The sequence below is a fragment of the Oncorhynchus nerka genome, linkage group LG4, assembly GCF_034236695.1.
Source record: "Oncorhynchus nerka isolate Pitt River linkage group LG4, Oner_Uvic_2.0, whole genome shotgun sequence".
NCBI lineage: Eukaryota > Metazoa > Chordata > Actinopteri > Salmoniformes > Salmonidae > Oncorhynchus > Oncorhynchus nerka.
Genome location: NC_088399.1, coordinates 90549236 through 90569483, shown reverse-complemented (window position 1 = coordinate 90569483; position 20248 = coordinate 90549236). Strand labels below are relative to the sequence as shown.

The window sequence follows — 20248 nt, the reverse complement described above, 5'->3', positions numbered from 1 at the left end:
AGCTATTACAGTGAAAAAATACCATGCTATTGATTGAGGAGAGTGCACAACAACAACAAAAAATCCATCACGGCAACTGATTTGATACATTCACCTCTGAAGGTAAATAATGTACTTGCATTCAGTAATCTTGCTCTGATTTGTCATCCTGAGGGTCCCAGAGATAAAATGTAGCATAGCTTTGTTTGATGAAATCCATTTTTATGTTCAAATGTAGGAACTGGTTTCTGGCTCCACACCCACCCCACTATCTAGATGTGTGAACGTTAGTGTATAAACTAATGATCCATCATGTATGACATTCTTGGGAGTGTGTAAGCTAAAATGTTGTATTATCATATCATTTTTGTATGTTCTCTATAGTTATGTACCTTAAAATGTATCAATTGACCAATTTGGCACATTTGGGCAGACTTGATACAAAATATTGTGCAGCATTGCAATGCTTCATTGGATGAATCTGAAACTTTGCACGTGCACTGATTCCATCTAGTTTCAAAAATCAAATTTGAATCTAAACTCCTACATATAATGGCCTTTTTTAATTGCCTTTCAAAGATGATGGAACAAAAACAAAAATTAAAAAAATAAAAAACACATGTTTTCTTCTTCTTTCTTTTACCAGATTTAATGTGTTATATTCTCCTACATTAATTTCACATTTCCACAAACTTCAAAGTGTTTACTTTCAAATGGTATCAATAATATGCATATCCTTGCTTCAGGTCCTGAGCTACAGGCAGTTAGATATGGGTATGTCATTTTAGGCGAACATTGAAAAAAGTGTCAGATCCTTAAGAGGTTTTTAACTTAGCTATTGAAGCCTCCGATGAGAGCATTGCAAAAGCATTTGTGAAAAATACCGCTTTACAGAGTTCGTTGTGTACCAGAGTTGTAAAAGTACTTAAATAAAAATACTTAAAAGTACGACATAAGTCGTTTTTTTGCGGTATCTGTACTTTACTATTTATATATTTATATTAACTTTTACTTTTACTTCACTGCATTCCTAAATAAAATCATGTACTTTTTACTCGATACATTTTCCCTGACACCCAAAAGTACTTGTTACATTTTGAATGCTTAGCCGGACAGGAAAATGGTCTAATTCACACACCAATTAATTGAACATCCCTCGTCATCCCTACTGCCTCTTATCTATAGGATGTCATTGTAAATAAGAATGTGTTCTTTAACTAACTTGCCTAGTTAAATAAAGGTTACATTTGTAAAAAATATGGTGGACTCAGTAAACACAAATGCTTCATTTGTAAATTATGTCTTGAGTGTTGGAATGTGCCCCTAGCTATACTTAAATAAATGTAAAAACAAGAAAGTGGTGCCGTCTGGTGTTCTTAATATAAGGAGTTTTACATCATTTATACTTGTAATTTTACTTTGATACCTACGTATATTTTTAGCATTTACATGTACTTTTGATACTTAAGTAATTTACTCAAGTGTTTTTTTACAGGGTTACTTTCACTTTTACTTGGGTCATTTTCTATTAAGGTATCTTTACTTTTAATCAAGAAAACTGGGTACTTTTTCCACCACTGTGTACAACTCATGGTTTTCAGGTAGTTGCCATTAAAAACATTGCAAATACCTGGAAGAATTATAACTACTTTCAACGCATCTCACAAAAACACATGCTTATGTGGATGTGTTGGCATCGGAACATAACTCAATGCGACCGACACACCGAAGTACGCATGTATACGTTACTATGGTTACTATGGTTACCCCCCTACTACGGCAAGCAGAAGATACCAAACAGTACAAACTCGAAACGCATACTTTCCCCGTTGTGACACACCGGAAGTAGGTTTTGGTGTCAGTTTAGCCACAGTTTCTATCTTTGGCTTCGCCTTCATTTCCTACTCAGAATAACAACAACAACAAAGACAGATTGATAACAAATTGTTCTTCAAATCGTCTCAAACAAAGGAATAGACTCTGAATCGGAGAGATAGAGCACAGCCAGCTATGCTGACAGATGCAGGTTAGCGCACTATTTCCATACTCTGACGGTATTGTCTGACAGCTCAGCTTTTGAGCTAACGCTAGCCAGCGTAACAGCTAGCCAGCGGTACATTTGCATATCCACATTGCTGTTAGTTTTGGGCAGCTGAGTATTGGTCGATGGGGCAGCACGTAAGCTTCATGTTGGCAATCTATTATTACTTAATAATACATGAGAGGTCATGTGTTATGACATGTTTTATCTAGGCTGTGACATGGTCACATTCAGCGATATGATATGTGGTCAATTTACAGATTATACAGTGAATGCTTCAGGTGCTCGGCGTGCCAAGAAGAGGACAGCAATGGAGTCATCATCTGGGGATGGTCAGTCGTCCCTTCGCTCCTCTGGTAGACAGGTCAACGTCAGAATGAAGCGCTGCAATAATCCTCCACCTGGACAGGTATATGTGCACCCTAATATTAGACAAAACAGACTTCATACGGTTGCTTTGGGACAAACCAGAGCTGGCAGATCAAGTATTGTACCTGAGCTAGGCACAATACTAGATCTGTCGGCTCTGGCTAGTTTGGGACTGTGTGGTGTAGTGAGACCACCTTTTTATCAGTCATTCTCACTCACTTTACCCATTGCCATCCAGTCAGCCCATTAATTAAGAGCCTCCTGCCTTTTACCAATCTCTCTGCTTTCAGTAATGAACATATTTTCCTTGATATTGAAGTCTCTGTCATTGGATTCCAGACTAAAAGAAAAGCCACTGACACAGAGGAAGAAGAGGACCAATCTGAGAAGAAGTACAGAAAGTGTGAAAAGGCTGGATGCTCGGCCACATACCCAGTGTGCTTTGCTAGTGCCTCTGAAAGGTATCATCAAATATTTTTTTAAATAATTTAACCAACATAGACAACAGCCTGTTATTTCAAATGGGAACAAATTAGTCATAGTGGGCAGAACAGGCAAGGAGGTGGTTAGAGCCAAGCACGAGCTAGCGAGATCCTATTGGCGCTTTCTAGTCACATTTGCATATTTCCGTTATGGAACACTTACTCTGATGTGCTCGTGTGCAATAACTCAATTTGCATTTGCACTCCTTATAAACAATGCAGTTTTTTAAAGCTTTGGCAAAGGGTAAAGTCTACAAAACTTAGTCCACTCTGTTTATAACAGATTTTGGGAACAGAAAACTGTATTGAGATGTTTCATCGATGAGTAAATTATCAGAATGTCGGCCAAAATCCATCCACTGCTAGTCATTGGGCTTTCTCTCACTACCATATTTGGTATTGAGTGGAAACGCCAACCGGATAATTCACATTTATACATCTGGTGAAATATCTATCTCATTGTTCTATCTGATATCATCTCCTGTTTTTACTTCACTGGTCGTTTCCAGAGAGAGTCATTGGCAGCTGTGTCCGAAATCTGTCTTGCCTACTACTTACTAAAACTACATACTGTGTACTAATTGTACTACGTACTATTTAGAATGTACTGTTTAGTACAAATTAATGCAGTAAGCAACTAATATCAACATACTAATCTATACTGAGGATGCGTCATCTGATGAGCTGTTGGGTTGATTCTCGCCGTTCTTTCATTTTGGTACAACGCGTCACCTTCTCTGATTATCAGCTGTTGTCAAACACACACACGCGTCTGGAAAGACACATTTTGTTCCCCCCTCAATAAGTGTACAGTGAATTGTACTAGATGAAAAGACAAAATGAGTAGGATATCCTGTTTATTTAAAGCATAGTAAGTTTTAGAAATGTCGTATACGTTCTATTTTCGTATGCCTACTATTTAGAACGCAAGTATGGGAGTTCTGCCACTGTCTTACATCAAATAGTGTGACGGTTCTTGCCCTGCACTGATCAGTTGAGGTACAAGTGTCCCGTATGAGTGATGCCACCTGTTGGAACACAATGGAGAGAAAGTATGACATCACATTCAGTGTGTTGAGTACTTGCTGATAGGTTTCTGACTGCTCTCCGTCTTTCTTTCAGGTGCGCCAAAAACGGCTACACTTCTCGGTGGTACCATTTGTCCTGTGGGGAGCACTTTTGCAATGAGTGTTTTGATCACTACTATAGAAGGTTAACAGTCTAATTAAAAAATAACGTTGTCATTTTGTTAAACATGTCATCATAGACACCTGTTCTCTGTTGATCTGAATGTAATGACTATGTCTTTCCTTGGTTTATCAGTCACAAAGATGGCTATGAGACATATGCATCCTGGAAGAGGGTTTGGACTGGCAATGGGAAGAGTGAGCCCAGTCTGAAAGCTTTCATGGCAGATCAACAGCTTCCATACTGGGTGAGAGCAACACAGCTGCCTTTCAACCCTGAAATGTCCAGCTAACTGGCATAGTATTCAGGTCAATGCAGCCACTCTCCATCAAGTGAGTAATTCAAACACATTCACTCCATTGTGATTGGTTTCCAGGTCCAATGCACTAAGCCAGACTGTGGGAAATGGCGTCAGCTAACCAAGGAGATCCAGCTCACTGCCTCACTAGCAGCCACGTATCGCTGTGGCATGAAGTTCAACATTGTCAAGGTAAACAGGAAGTAGCAGGAGGAAGAGACAACAACATAATCAACAATAACTTGATTGACATTTCATGATAGTGCCATAATATCACGTGCTTACATCTACAGACCGAAGGGCCAGACCAGTGCTCTCTGCCAGAAGATTTGGTGAGTGACTGTCTTTAAAAATGACCTTCTGTGTTCCTTCATTTTCAGTCAACAATTTAAAGTATCACTGCAGCCTTGTCCTTATTCGGAACCTTGTTGTGTTCCACAGAGAGTGGCGGAGGTGATCGACAGCTGGTGGCATTCCATGCTGATCCTGCCCCCGTTATTTAAGGACAGCCCGGCCAACCCTTTCCTCACAGCCTACTATCCCGACTGTGTGGGCATGAGCCCCTCAGGATCCACCAGCAACCACTCTCATGCTGAGTTGAGGGCAGAGCACTGCAGAGCCATCCCACCACAGAGTAAGTCCATCGGGGGTGGGAGAGAATCCACATCTCAACTCTGTTGCTCTACTTCACAGAGAAGGGAGTGCGACCCAGAGCTAAGGAACCAGTAAATCGGCAAGTCGTTAATATCCATAATAAAATGGGTGGTTTGAGTCCGGAATGCTGATTGGCTGACAGCCGTGGTATATCAGACCGTATAGCACCAGGTTTGATAAAACATGTATTTGTACTGACCTAATTACATTGGTAACCAGTTTATAATAGCAATAAGGCACCTCAGGGGTTTGTGGTATATGGCCAATATACCATGGCTAAGGGGTCTGTCCAGGCACTCCGTGATGCGTTGTGTCTAGAACAGCCTTTAGCCGTTGTATAATTGACCATATACCACACCCCCCCATGCCTTATTGCTTAAGTCTAGGCTACTTTTCTTTCTATTATCTTAGCTAGTCTGTTGAACCACTAGTCACTCGTGGTCAGTAAATGCATTTTCTCTAACTCATACTTTGTGTTCAGTTCCAGGGCTGTGTCCATACTTCCAGCCCTTTTACCAACCCAACGAGTGTGGGAAGGCCTTGTGTGTGCGACCGGACATGATGGAGCTGGATGAGCTCTATGAGTTTCCGGAGTTTTCCCGTGACCCCACCATGTACCTGGCCCTGCGTAACCTTATCCTGGCCTCCTGGCACAGAGGCTGTAAGGTAGCCAGACAGATAAGTCCTACACTGTTTAAATTAGACGCTTTTTGGAAGCGTCATAGTAGTAGTAATAATAATAATATATATATTTTTTTTAGTTACAAACAAGAATCTCAAAGTTGCTTTGAAAACAAAAAGAAATGTAGAGATCTGTCAGTTCATGAATTGATGGTCTTTCACAGCTTCAGAGGCAGTTTGAAAAGACAGTCAGTAGCTTGTGCGGAGGGAGCGTCGATGATAGACAGGCAGGGAGAAACGTCAGTCAGATACTGGTAGACAGGCCTAGAGCTCTACATCAGACACGCCGTCTCCTCTTCCTCCATGGGTAGGCTGGATCATCCACTAGCATCCACCTGGTTTGTGTGGAGTACCTTTCTCTTTCCACATGTTATTTCACATAACCCAGCCATCTAGTCACATACAGTGCCTTGCGAAAGTATTCGGCCCCCTTGAACTTTGCAACCTTTTGCCACATTTCAGGCTTCAAACATAAATATATAAAACTGTATTTTTTTGTGAAGAATCAACAACAAGTGGGACACAATCATGAAGTGGAACGACATTTATTGGATATTTCAAACTTTTTTAACAAATCAAAAACTGAAAAAATGGGTGTGCAAAATTATTCAGCCCCCTTAAGTTAATACTTTGTAGCGCCACCTTTTGCTGCGATTACAGTTGTAAGTCACTTGGGGTATGTCTCTATCAGTTTTGCACATCGAGAGACTGAATTTTTTCCCCATTCCTCCTTGCAAAACAGCTCGAGCTCAGTGAGGTTGGATGGAGAGCATTTGTGAACAGCAGTTTTCAGTTCTTTCCACAGATTCTCGATTGGATTCAGGTCTGGACTTTGACTTGGCCATTCTAACACCTGGATATGTTTATTTTTGAACCATTCCATTGTAGATTTTGCTTTATGTTTTGGATCATTGTCTTGTTGGAAGACAAATCTCCGTCCCAGTCTCAGGTCTTTTGCAGACTCCATCAGGTTTTCTTCCAGAATGGTCCTGTATTTGGCTCCATCCAACTTCCCATCAATTTTAACCATCTTCCCTGTCCCTGCTGAAGAAAAGCAGGCCCAAACCATGATGCTGCCACCACCATGTTTGACAGTGGGGATGGTGTGTTCAGGGTGATGAGCTGTGTTGCTTTTACGCCAAACATAACGTTTTGCATTGTTGCCAAAAAGTTCAATTTTGGTTTCATCTGACCAGAGCACCTTCTTCCACATGTTTGGTGTGTCTCCCAGGTGGCTTGTGGCAAACTTTAAACAACACTTTTTATGGATATCTTTAAGAAATGGCTTTCTTCTTGCCACTCTTCCATAAAGGCCAGATTTGTGCAATATACGACTGATTGTTGTCCTATGGACAGAGTCTCCCACCTCAGCTGTAGATCTCTGCAGTTCATCCAGAGTGATCATGGGCCTCTTGGCTGCATCTCTGATCAGTCTTCTCCTTGTATGAGCTGAAAGTTTAGAGGGACGGCCAGGTCTTGGTAGATTTGCAGTGGTCTGATACTCCTTCCATTTCAATATTATCGCTTGCACAGTGCTCCTTGGGATGTTTAAAGCTTGGGAAATCTTTTTGTATCCAAATCCAGTTTTAAACTTCTTCACAACAGTATCTCGGACCTGCCTGGTGTGTTCCTTGTTCTTCATGATGCTCTCTGCGCTTTTAACGGACCTCTGAGACTATCACAGTGCAGGTGCATTTATACGGAGACTTGATTACACACAGGTGGATTGTATTTATCATCATTAGTCATTTAGGTCAACATTGGATCATTCAGAGATCCTCACTGAACTTCTGGAGAGAGTTTGCTGCACTGAAAGTAAAGGGGCTGAATAATTTTGCACGCCCAATTTTTCAGTTTTTGATTTGTTAAAAAAGTTTGAAATATCCAATAAATGTCGTTCCACTTCATGATTGTGTCCCACTTGTTGTTGATTCTTCACAAAAAAATACAGTTTTATATCTTTATGTTTGAAGCCTGAAATGTGGCAAAAGGTCGCAAAGTTCAAGGGGGCCGAATACGTTCGCAAGGCACTGTACCTATTTTTGACGAGAGACTAATAGAATAGTGAGGAAAAACAATGGAGTTACATGACCTAGGAGAAGTTAAATTTATTTTCTATCAATTAAACACAACAGGGCCTGGTGGTAATGATTAAACACGTCCCTTCCTCTCATGTCTAGGAGGTGCTGACACCCCAGAACTGTGCTCCCCACATCATTGTGAGAGGGCTGGTACGTGTGCGTTGTGTACAGGAAATGGACAGGGTGCTTCTCTTCATGACCAGGAAGGGTCTGATCAACACTGGGGTTCTATCAGTCAAACAGCCCCTGCTTCCCGAGCGCTACCACAACGTGAGTGTGTCTAATTTTCTACCATCAACTTTGTCCAGTTATGTTCTGCAGCTCATACAGAGTTTTTGTTGGTCTTTGCAGAAGAACGTGATTGTGATTGGAGCCGGGGCATCGGGGCTGGCTGCTGCGCGGCAACTGCAAAACTTTGGCATGCAGGTATTATTTTAAGATTTAAAATGTACAACTACTTCAAGTGTTAATTTTTGTTTTTGATGTTTTGACCATACCCAGTTAGCACATAACGTTCTGAGAACCTTATGTTTCTTAGAGCTCGGTGAGAGCGTGGTTGTCCTATGGTCATTCCCAGAACTTCCTACAATGTTCTGGAAATTGTGCAGGATACCCAGCTAGCACGTAACATTCTGAGAACCATATGTTCCTAACAGGCTGACTACACCGCTCGCATTGCAAAATATATTTAGGAATCTATGTTATTCAATTATTGCACCCACACTGCTCGCGCGAGCCAACGAGCGTCTGCGTTGCCACGGGCTAAAATAGAAATCAGTTCTATTTCTGACGCAGATCGCGCTGCAAGTCCCGTCTCTCCCATCTCCTCATTGGTTTATTAAAGCAGTTACCCATGTGCCATCTCCTCATTGGTTATACCCACGTGGGTGACTGAAAGATGAACGAGGTCAGTGGCAGTAATGCACCTAATTTATGAAAGTTGACAATCGCAATATAAAGTCAAGAGAAGAAAAAGCATGGAAGGAAGAGAGATGTCTAGAAATGATTTGGTTGACCGTTTTATGTGTGGATTAATTGGCGGAGTAGAGGACCATGTGCATTTCAGGTAAAATAACAACTCAATGTTTATATTCCAGGACAAATTAGCTAGCAACAGCATGCTAGCTAAATAGGACAAATTAGCTAGCAAGTGCAAGCTAAATTGCCATAAATGTTTCATGCTTTTCGACCTGTCCCCAAATTAATATAATTGGTTCAGAGTTTGTTTTGATAATTTAACCTGCGTGTTGTGATCGCGTTTCGTGTGGGGGGACAAAATACATTTATGAACGATGGCGCACGTGCGCAGCCTGTTTGGGTTCCATGTTAGGTGGGAATTTCAGTATTTCAACATAACGTTTCCTCATGATTCTATTTAAAATTAATTTCTCAAATTGTTCAGAGAACGTTAAGAAACAATGTTCTGCTGTGGGAATTTCAGTACTTCAGCATAACGTTTTCTACAGGTTTCCTCATGGTCCTATTTAAAGTAATTTTCTCAGAAAACTTTCCATAAAAACTACAAGATCACATTAGTAACGTTCAAAGAACGTTCTGAGAACGTAAATTAAAAAATATATACATTCTGTTCTCAGCCTCAAAAAAACTCTATCTTCTGTCTTGTGTTCAGGTGTGTTGGCCGAGTCTACTAATTTCCCACACCTGGTCTTAATGAGTGCTTGTTTCCTGAATAGATAAAAATTAACAGCTTTGTATGAGTTTAAAAAAAACATGGTATGCTAGCTCCATCCTGGTGGCACAGAGGACTAATTCCATGGATAGACAACAGAAGATCATACATTTGAATCTCACTCATACATTTTTTGTTTGTTGCATGATTAATGCCTAAGCAAATTAATTTCCATGTGTCCTATCTGCTTGGAGTTCAAAAGGTGAACCCAAACTAAGCAGTGTTGTTAACATTGAGTATGTTCTCAGAACGTTATTTAATTACCTTCAAATAACCTATCATTTTTGTTCTCAGAACCTCCCTGAAACCTCTAAAAATGTATGTTCCCAGAACAGGTGATATTTGTACTTACATTCTCAGAACATTTAAAAAAATAATTCAGTTTTAACCGTCAGGAAACGTAGGAGTTCATTCCCAGAACCTATGGAAATCAATAACATACGTTTCCACAACTTCCAAGGAAACAAATGTACTAGCTGGGTGTCCTAATTTTAGGTTAATTCAGATATGGAACCTACTCCTATAATAACCCATAAGATGTTCTTGGTCTGAAATGAGGTATACATAATATTGTTCACAACGTATTGAATGAATAACTGCTGATGAGTTCTGTGGCTGTGCCTTCTTCATGAACTTTAACCTCCAAGTGTTTGATCCAATCACAGGTGGTGATGCTCGAGGCGAGTGAGCGGATTGGAGGGCGGGTGTGGGACGATACATCGCTGGGCAGCGTCACTGTGGGTCGGGGGGCTCAGATTGTGAACGGCTGTGTGAACAACCCAATTGCACTGATGAGTGAGCAGGTGAGAGATTCTTTGTAACAACACTGACACTACTGGCACTCAGTCATTCACTCACAAACCGTACCTTGAAAACAGGATATTTCAATGTCAACATTTCTAATCATTCACCCACAGTTCAACCAAAAAACTTTGTATTTTTTATGCTGCTGCCTCATTTCATTTAGTATTGTGTAACTGCTAATAGATGCCTCAGAAGTCTTTCGGGTCCTACAAGTATTCACATACTCAGTTGCTTCTCTTGTATGTAGCTTAGCATTAAAATGCACAAGCTGGGGGAGAGGTGTGACCTGTTCCAGGAGGGAGGGAGTGCCACAGACCCGGCCATCGATAAACGCATGGACTTCCACTTTAACGCCATCCTGGATGTGGTGTCAGAATGGAGGAAAGACAAGTCTCAGAACCAGGACACTCCTCTGGGAGGTACAACACATTTATGGTCACTCCTAGGGTTGCGAAATCTGGTAACTTTCCCCAAAATTCCAAGGTTTTACAGAAATAGCGGTAAAGCCCGGTGTATATACTACACGACTGAAACGATGATGTGATTTAGAGTTAACGTAGCTCCAACAAGCTGTGGCTCAAAGCAGCCTCAAATGTTTTCAGTCAAACAGATTTGAAATAACTAGCCAACGTTTTGAATTGAATAACATTGCTTGTGAACTTCAGAGCTGTAAAAATGTGCTACTTTTCCTTTGGTTAAAGGCAAGTACAAACGCATACTAGTAGTAGTCATGGCTCCTGATCCAGAGTCTACATGTCTTGGGTGATGTTCCACTGGCTTCTTTTCTGGCGAGCTCTCATTGGCTGTTGCTCATCACTGTTCTCAGAACGTGTCGTTGCACATCTCACACTACAAGAGCATTGCAGATTTTGGGTTAGAATATGGGGTAAAATCGTGTAGCATAAACCCGGCTTTTAGAGGAATCACAGAATTTATATTTATTTACTCCTGATTCCAGAAATATTCCAACCAGGATTTCTGGAAGACTTAGGAATTTTGGGACATCGTAATGATTTGCTTATATATGAAGTAGTGATAGACATTTGGTCAGTTTCTAGTTTCTATCATTTTACAATTTTCACTTCCAGAGAAAATCCAGGAGGTCTACAAGACATTCCTTCAGGAGTCTGGGGTCCAGTTCAGCCAGCTGGAGGAGAAAGTGCTTCAGTTCCATCTCAGCAACCTGGAATATGCCTGTGGAAGCACACTGGACCAGGTCTGAGGATGAGATCATTCCTACCCTGTCTCTTGTGACAGTCCATGAAGTGACCGTAGGAGAGTTATGACACCATAGTCAGGGGTTAAAGTTCTCCGTTACAGCAACGGATTTCCATCATATGGATTCTGGAGAAGTCGTTTTTTTCTTCTTATTTTCCCCGATCAGTGAAGATGCTCAATAAAATCTGGTTTGGAGATGACATAGAACAGACATGATTGTCTCTATTAGGCTATGAAATATATTCCCAAATAAATGTATTCTCAAGTACATTTTCTGTTACACTGTTTGTATTCAACTGACATGCATGATTGTGGATGACACTCCGATGTTCAGACGAAGGGAATGAAATAGTCTGTCATGCACACCACAGCAGCGCTCCACTCCGATGTTCAGACGAAGGGAATGAAATAGTCTGTCATGCACACCACAGCAGCGCTCCACTCCGATGTTCAGACGAAGGGAATGAAATAGTCTGTCATGCACACCACAGCAGCGCTCCACTCCGATGTTCAGACGAAGGGAATGAAATAGTCTGTCATGCACACCACAGCAGCGCTCCACTCCGATGTTCAGACGAAGGGAATGAAATAGTCTGTCATGCACACCACAGCAGCGCTCCACTCCGACAGCGGCGTCTAGTCTACTGTAGCTGCTTGTAAAGTCATTCAAAGACTACGCTACAATTTTTTTTGCCATTTTAATGTTATTAAAACAAAATCAGACACCCCCATAGTAGAATATTTGACCTATTTACCAAGTCGGCTTGTTGTGTTTTATAAATATTCCTCTCGAGGCTCATTGAAGTTACAAGAGCCAATGAGGTCGTGGGAAAACACTTTTGACCTTTGCTAAAAGAAGAGTGGGATCCCAGTTTTCCATTGCTACCACGTTTATTTCTATACTCCTTCAATTGCGCGTGACGTAGTTTTACAATTTTTAAAATTTATTTTACCTTTATTTAACTAGGCAAGTCAGTTAAGAACAAATTCTTATTTTCAATGACGGCCTAGGAACAGTGGGTTAACTGCCTGTTCAGGGGCAGAATGACAGATTTGTACCTTGTCAGCTCGGGGGTTTGAACTTGCAACCTTCCGGTTACTAGTCCAACGCTCTGACCACTAGGCTACCCTGCAGTTTTACAACCAGAGTTTCAAGAATGGTTTAGGTGCAACTGTACAACAGAGCTCTTAAAATGGGCAATGTTTTCTTCAAAGGGCAATGACATACTTTGTAATAGAAAAGTGAATTGAATACTAATGAATAAGGATGTATTTATAATAAATGAATAATAACAATCAGGATGTGGTGTTCTATGGGGTAAATGCAGATGGACCAACCCCATGCTTCAGCCTATGTATATGTTATAGCCACTATGCTATCAGTTGGGCTACAGGTGCTAATGCTTATTCCTGATAGCATACCTCATAATATAGACCATGCATAGGCTATATGAATGATCCAATATGTTCAAATCATTTTAATATCATTTTTACCAATAGTTATTGGGCCCATTTTTGGAAGTGGAAATTATATTTTAGATGGTGTCATTTTATTTTCATGTTTTTTTTTTTTAAGTCACCAGAACTGAGCTTCTCAGTCCTTGTGAAAAAACATTATCCCGTTGAGGACCCCGGACCCCCTAAGCAAGGATACATGTACAAAATGATTCTCTTTCCTGAAAGCATGATGGTTATGACGTTCTTACATGAAAGTGGAGGTTAACTTGTCCCCAGACAATCCATCTGAGATCGTCTTAAGTTTCAGTCATGGGATATTTTGTTGTTGCTTTAACCCCTGAATTTAATGTGTGTGTGTGTGTGTGTGTGTGTGTGTTCGCAGGTGTCGGCTCGATCCTGGGACCACAATGAGTTCTTTGCTCAGTTCTCAGGAGACCATACACTGCTGACAGAGGGCTATTCGTCTGTGCTTAACAAACTGGCCGAGGGCCTCGACATCCGCATCAAGAGCCCGGTGAGCCATCAGATACTATGTCCCACATATCTCTCCTTCCTCGCAAAGTGTGTACTTGTCTACTTCCCTTCACTGATTTGAAAGGAAATGACTGGTATGAGAAATATGCTGGAAACTCCTACTAGCCAATGCCTTAAGCAATTCAATGCTTTTTAGATGTGTGAACAAGTGCACACTTAGGGTACGTCCCAATAATATCTCCTTATGTTCCTTTCGTTGCCCATTCTCCTCTCATCTTGGTTGTGGTATATAGTTAGATACAAGTGAGAGGTTTCTCAAATTTGTTTTGTACTCAAGCATTTCGAGCAATGCCTCACAATCACAGTACACTTGTTTCATTGTAGGTTCAAGCTATCGATTACTCAGGGGATATAGTCAAAGTTACCTCATCCAATGGGACTCAGTGGACAGCACAGAAAGTAAGGACTCATTTGTTTATTTACAGAGTAATCATGCATGTTAAAGTACAGTTGTCTTCCCTGACACTCCACTCTTAACTGTAGTTTTGGGAACATTTATTGTGTCTTTTTTTAAGGTTCTGGTGACAATCCCATTGACTTTACTCCAGAAGAATATCATTCAATTCAACCCTCCTCTTCCTGAGAGAAAGCTGAAAGCAATCCACAGTCTTGGAGCAGGTCTCATTGAAAAGGTAAGGGTTTAGAGCTGCGACACAGTCTGGGTGATGTAAATGAAACTGGTTCACCCTGTCACCAGAAACTGTCTTGATAATCTGGAGGCGAAAGAAACGCACACCTGTTTATTAGAGGTGCTGGCTAGTGGAGTAGAACACCTGTTTATTAGAGGTGCTGGCTGGTGGAGTAGAACACCTGTTTATTAGAGGTGCTGGCTAGCGGAGTAGAACACCTGTTTATTAGAGGTGCTGGCTAGTGGAGTAGAACACCTGTTTATTAGAGGTGCTGGCTAGTGGAGTAGAACACCTGTTTATTAGAGGTGCTGGCTAGTGGAGTAGAACACCTGTTTATTAGAGGTGCTGGCTAGTGGAGTAGAACACCTGTTTATTAGAGGTGCTGGCTAGTGGAGTAGAACACCTGTTTATTAGAGGTGCTGGCTAGTGGAGTAGAACACCTGTTTATTAGAGGTGCTGGCTAGCGGAGTAGAACACCTGTTTATTAGAGGTGCTGGCTAGCGGAGTAGAACACCTGTTTATTAGAGGTGCTGGCTAGCGGAGTAGAACACCTGTTTATTAGAGGTGCTGGCTAGCGGAGTAGAACACCTGTTTATTAGAGGTGCTGGCTAGAGGAGTAGAACACCTGTTTATTAGAGGTGCTGGCTAGCGGAGTAGAACACCTGTTTATTAGAGGTGCTGGCTAGCGGAGTAGAACACCTGTTTATTAGAGGTGCTGGCTAGTGGAGTAGAACACCTGTTTATTAGAGGTGCTGGCTAGCGGAGTAGAACACCTGTTTATTAGAGGTGCTGGCTAGCGGAGTAGAACACCTGTTTATTAGAGGTGCTGGCTAGAGGAGTAGAACACCTGTTTATTAGAAGTGCTGGCTAGCGGAGTAGAACACCTGTTTATTAGAGGTGCTGGCTAGAGGAGTAGAACACCTGTTTATTAGAGGTGCTGGCTAGCGGAGTAGAACACATGTTTATTAGAGGTGCTGGCTAGCGGAGTAGAACACCTGTTTATTAGAGGTGCTGGCTAGTGGAGTAGAACACCTGTTTATTAGAGGTGCTGGCTAGCGGAGTAGAACACCTGTTTATTAGAGGTGCTGGCTAGTGGAGTAGAACACCTGTTTATTAGAGGTGCTGGCTAGAGGAGTAGAACACCTGTTTATTAGAGGTGCTGGCTAGTGGAGTAGAACACCTGTTTATTAGAGGTGCTGGCTGGTGGAGTAGAACACCTGTTTATTAGAGGTGCTGGCTAGTGGAGTAGAACACCTGTTTATTAGAGGTGCTGGCTAGTGGAGTAGAACACCTGTTTATTAGAGGTGCTGGCTAGTGGAGTAGAACACCTGTTTATTAGAGGTGCTGGCTAGTGGAGTAGAACACCTGTTTATTAGAGGTGCTGGCTAGTGGAGTAGAACACCTGTTTATTAGAGGTGCTGGCTAGAGGAGTAGAACACCTGTTTATTAGAGGTGCTGGCTAGTGGAGTAGAACACCTGTTTATTAGAGGTGCTGGCTGGTGGAGTAGAACACCTGTTTATTAGAGGTGCTGGCTAGTGGAGTAGAACACCTGTTTATTAGAGGTGCTGGCTAGTGGAGTAGAACACCTGTTTATTAGAGGTGCTGTCTAGCGGAGTAGAACACCTGTTTATTAGAGGTGCTGGCTAGCGGAGTAGAACACCTGTTTAGGAGAGGTGCTGGCTAGCGGAGTAGAACACCTGTTTATTAGAGGTGCTGGCTAGCGGAGTAGAACACCTGTTTATTAGAGGTGCTGGCTAGCGGAGTAGAACACTCTCGGAGGTCAGATGCAATAATTTAATAACCTAATTAACCAACGTTTCAACAGACAAGTTGTCTTCATCAGAAACTGTCTTAACACACATTCCTTTTCTCAGGTTGCTCTGCAGTTCCCGTTTCGCTTCTGGGACGGAAAGATCCAAGGAGCAGATTACTTTGGCCACATTCCACCCAGTCCGGACAAGAGAGGGATGTTTGGTGTGTTCTATGACATGGATCCACAGGTGAGATACCAGCAATAATCTTTGTACATCTTTGTAAGCTATACTTACTTAACTACTATGTAAACATCTGTTATTTCAAAGGAGAGAAATGCTGTTATGTAGACATTAGAGACAGCTGAGGTTTTTGCAGCATGTTCATTGAAGTGAACCTGTTGAATTGTGGACAGGAATGTATGCTGAATATGTAAAAAAAAAAAAAAAAAAGGTTTCCTACCAGAGAAAAAGATGTGTTCCTGTCTTGGCCCATTCCGCAGGGAAAACGGAGTGTCCTGATGTCCGTCATCAGTGGTGAAGCTGTACCTTCTATCAGGGACATGGAGGACAAAGATGTCGCTGATCAGTGCATGAAGGTGCTGCGTGAACTCTTCAAAGAGCAGGTATTAGAACAACTGTCTACTTTGAAGAGAAAACCACACATTACATTAGGACTACTACAAGTGACATTTTTAAGGTATACAAAAATAAATGTCTAATAAATAAATAATGTTGTACCTGTATCTTTACGTATTTTTCCATTGTAGGAGGTCCCCGATCCGGTGAATTACTTTGTGACTCGGTGGAGCAGAGACATGTGGTCTCAGATGTCATACAGCTTCGTGAAGACAGGGGGCAGCGGGGAGGCCTATGACATCATTGCTGAAGATGTGCAAGGAAAGGTGTTCTTTGCTGGGGAGGTAAGACCTGACCCCTTTTATCACCGTACACCAGTGTAGGCTGCTAAGGGAAGGACGGCTCATAGTAATGGACGGAACAGAGCGAATGGAATGGCATCAAACACATGGAAACCAGGGAAACCATGGAAACCATGTGTGTTTGATGTATTTGATACCATTCCACTTATTCCACTCCAGCCATTACCACGAGCCTGTCCTCCCCAATTAAGGTGCCACCAGCCTCCTGTATCTTATACCAATGTATTACTACAGGGCCTTCACTTGAAAGAGAACATCCCATGAGAAGCATCTCAGAGTAGGACTGCTGATTTAGGACCCGTTTTGCCTTTTAGATCACAAGGAATCAGATGACATGCACAGATGAGACCTGATCCTAGATCAGTACTCCTACTCTGAGACGCTTGATAGATACGGCGCCTGATTTAACATTTTGTTTTTCTCCTGTCATTCTATCTTCAGGCGACCAACAGGCACTTTCCTCAGACGGTAACAGGAGCCTATTTGAGTGGCGTCCGAGAAGCAAGTAAAATAGCTGCTTTGTAACCCCTTCCCTTTGAGCAGTCACACGATACCAGCATAAAGACATCGACGTTGTACAGCGCAAAGCATTCGTTCCCCAAGTTGCTCCTCCTTTGAGTGGTGTCTTCTTCTTGTGTGTACAGTACCTCGTGTGAGCAGAGATGGCTATAATGCTGTTTGAAATGTTATGGTTAAGTTTTTCTGTTTATTATGAGTGAAATATGACGCATCTTGTTGGTTTAGTTGGAGATCACTATAATTCAGGATCAGCAGCACACGTATGCTCCTAAACAATTCATTTTGATGTACAAATGGTTAAACGGTATTTGCATTCTATATGGATCTTCGCCATTTGTTTGTCAATATCACACATCATTAATGGCTTTAAAAAATAATAAAAATATATGTTTTATAGTCAGATACACCAGATAGGTGCAGTGAAATGTGTTGTTTTACAGGATCAGCCATAGTGGGACGTCGCCGGAGCAAATTAGGATTAAGTGCCTTGCTCAAGGGCACATCGACAGATTTTTCACCTTGTCGATTTGGGTATTCGAAACAGCAGCCTTTCGGTTACTGGCCCAACGCTCTAACCGCTAGGCTACCTGCTGCCCTTTTAATGTTCCAATGTGTGTGTGTGGGGATAATGAGCAATGTGTGTGTGTGGGGATAATGAGCGCTTAACTATCCAAGGATTAATATTATTTTAGTTGAGACGTTATGTAAATGAGTACTTCTGCATTAGTGTTTTTTTTTTTGGTTTTGTAATTATTAATTAATTAATTATAATTCACGTTTTCATAAACTGGACCAAATAAAAAACACCAAATAAGGATGGGTCATTTGGCTTTAATCAGAGTGACTGGTTAGTTAGTGTAGCCTTCAATTGGGTATTAGTTGTACCTGCATTGTTTTTAGCAAGAAAAGTTGAAAACATTTGACAGTTCTCTCTCTCTTTCCAGGTTATTGAGGCTTTAGTTGGCTACCACACTTATCATGTTCCTCTGTCTATATTCTGACACCATGTTCGAACATGACATTTATTAAACAATGTGTAGCTTAATAAATGAACCAAACTAACTACATTATGACCTACTCACTTAATTGAGACTTAATGGACTGCACTGATTTGTCACTAGCTGCGTAGTGCACTGCACGCTACAGGGGTGTATTCATTAGTCAGGGTCCGTTGTTGCAAAACGTTTCGTCTTTTGCAAAAAATGTTTCGCAACGGAAACCATTAACCATTTACTGTACGAAGCAAACGGTATCGAAATGGGGAGGGAAATTTGTCCAATAGAAATGTGTTTTCATTGCAGTTGGAGTTAACGGTTGAAGTAAACGGTTTCTAATTGGAGTAAACGACTTCTGTTGCGAAACCGTGAATTGCTTACTCTCGGAACCAAACGGTGAAAACGGATTCAAACAGGGAGGGATCTACCTGAATTTATCAACTACAAACTCTAGTATGTTCACTATGGAAGCTGTTTAGCGTTTAAGAACCAAACTGAAGAAAATAAATAATAATTCAAGTATGTTCCTCCCTGTTAAGTTCAGTTTGCTTCCGTTTAAGAAATATTTTGTAACTTAATCGGCAGAATGAATACATCCATTTAGTTTAGAATTGTTTACATTTTTGTTTGTTTATCGTTTGTTTACATTATTGTTTGGGGGGGGGGGGTTCGAGTACTCATCCTTTTTATACATATTTATTATCATTATTAACAAATCAATACAAAAAGTACATTGGGGAACACAAGTCTATATAAAGAACATTTGGGCTAGGGTGTACAATATCACATTACACAAGGACCTTCTATGGGGCATACACACATTTTATAATTCTAACAGCTTTTTTTGTTGGTAGAGTATTTAAAATATAGTTCAATTTTTTTTGTAAGATAAAAAAAGAAGTTTTGTTTGGAAATGTACATTTGTGAATATGAAATTTGACCGAAATAATAATTACATGAATTACTTTAAAATTGTTTCAACTTAAAAAAGAATCCAAGCAGTACATCTCTCCACAATAGTTTAAAATCTTCATAAATGTGTTCAGTTAGAAATCTACTGATGTCTTGCCACATATTCCTTACATGAATACAATGCAAAAAAAGATGCAACACTGTTTCTCGGTGGTCATTACAAAAGGTACAATTTGAATTGATGTTTTTCTTAAATTTCTTCATATAGTGGTTGGCATGATAATATTTATGAATAATAAAAAAATATAAAAGTCCTCATTTTATTAATAAGTAGGTATGTGTGTGGAAACATCCAAACTTTTTCCCAAAGAAGATTTTATCAATAAAACCACTCCAACAAGGCTCGTAAAGCTCTACTGTTGTTGGATGGACTAAAAGAAAAACAAATCTTTCCAACTGATGAGTCAACCGATTTAATGAAAAATAAAGCAACACCAGATGGAATGGCATCTAAAACAATTGCAAAATCTTTAGATGTTACGGGGATCTTGTAAAGTGATAAAAATGCCTTATAATTAAGTAAAATACCCTCTTCATTTACAAGTAGGCTCCCAGTAGTTTCAATATTGAACACAAAATGCTGGACCATGACGTCATCAAATAGGGACATCGAGCCTTCTAGTCGAAGATTGTCATTTAGATTGACAAGATAGTCAAGTGACCGCTCTAAAAATGGAATTTACATGTCCTCAAAGATGGAAGGCAGACGTGAGGAGGTGACATCAGGTGGGACCCTTCTAGCCAATGACAAGGCAGAACAACATGCCATAGAGGTAGATAGAGGACTCATATTTGTAATTGTGCCATTATAGCGTCTGTGGCAGCATGGGCAGCGCCATTGGGGCTATCTCAACTTTTTAAGTAGTCTTTTTCTTCTTTTACATTGGCTGATTTCTCACAATTTATTGGAATCCCCTCCCAGTTGGCTACCTTAAAATGGCGGAATCCAACAATGGCAATGGC

General features: G+C 40.9%; 1 protein-coding gene across 1 annotated transcript; it reads left to right on the top strand.

Moving 5' to 3' along the window:
* Window positions 1-1814: 1814 nt before the first annotated feature.
* On the top strand, window positions 1815-18133 carry LOC115118412 (lysine-specific histone demethylase 2). Its single transcript, XM_029647004.2, has 21 exons — window positions 1815-2005; window positions 2281-2429; window positions 2729-2850; window positions 3994-4083; window positions 4195-4306; window positions 4436-4549; window positions 4651-4689; window positions 4799-4991; window positions 5493-5677; window positions 7873-8043; window positions 8125-8199; window positions 10129-10266; window positions 10515-10686; window positions 11356-11483; window positions 13326-13457; window positions 13802-13876; window positions 13993-14109; window positions 15982-16107; window positions 16362-16484; window positions 16629-16781; window positions 17241-18133. The coding sequence occupies exons 1-21, from the start codon at window positions 1990-1992 to the stop codon at window positions 17322-17324; spliced, it is 2514 nt and encodes an 837-aa protein (XP_029502864.2). The 5' UTR covers window positions 1815-1989; the 3' UTR covers window positions 17325-18133.
* The last annotated feature ends 2115 nt before the right edge of the window (window positions 18134-20248 follow it).

Excerpts from the sequence above, each read along its gene's own strand:
- LOC115118412 (XM_029647004.2), top strand. Across the intron at positions 13,877-13,992 it reads CTCAGTGGACAGCACAGAAA|GTTCTGGTGACAATCCCATT; the intron begins GTAAGGACTCAT and ends TCTTTTTTTAAG. Across the intron at positions 16,782-17,240 it reads AGGTGTTCTTTGCTGGGGAG|GCGACCAACAGGCACTTTCC; the intron begins GTAAGACCTGAC and ends TTCTATCTTCAG.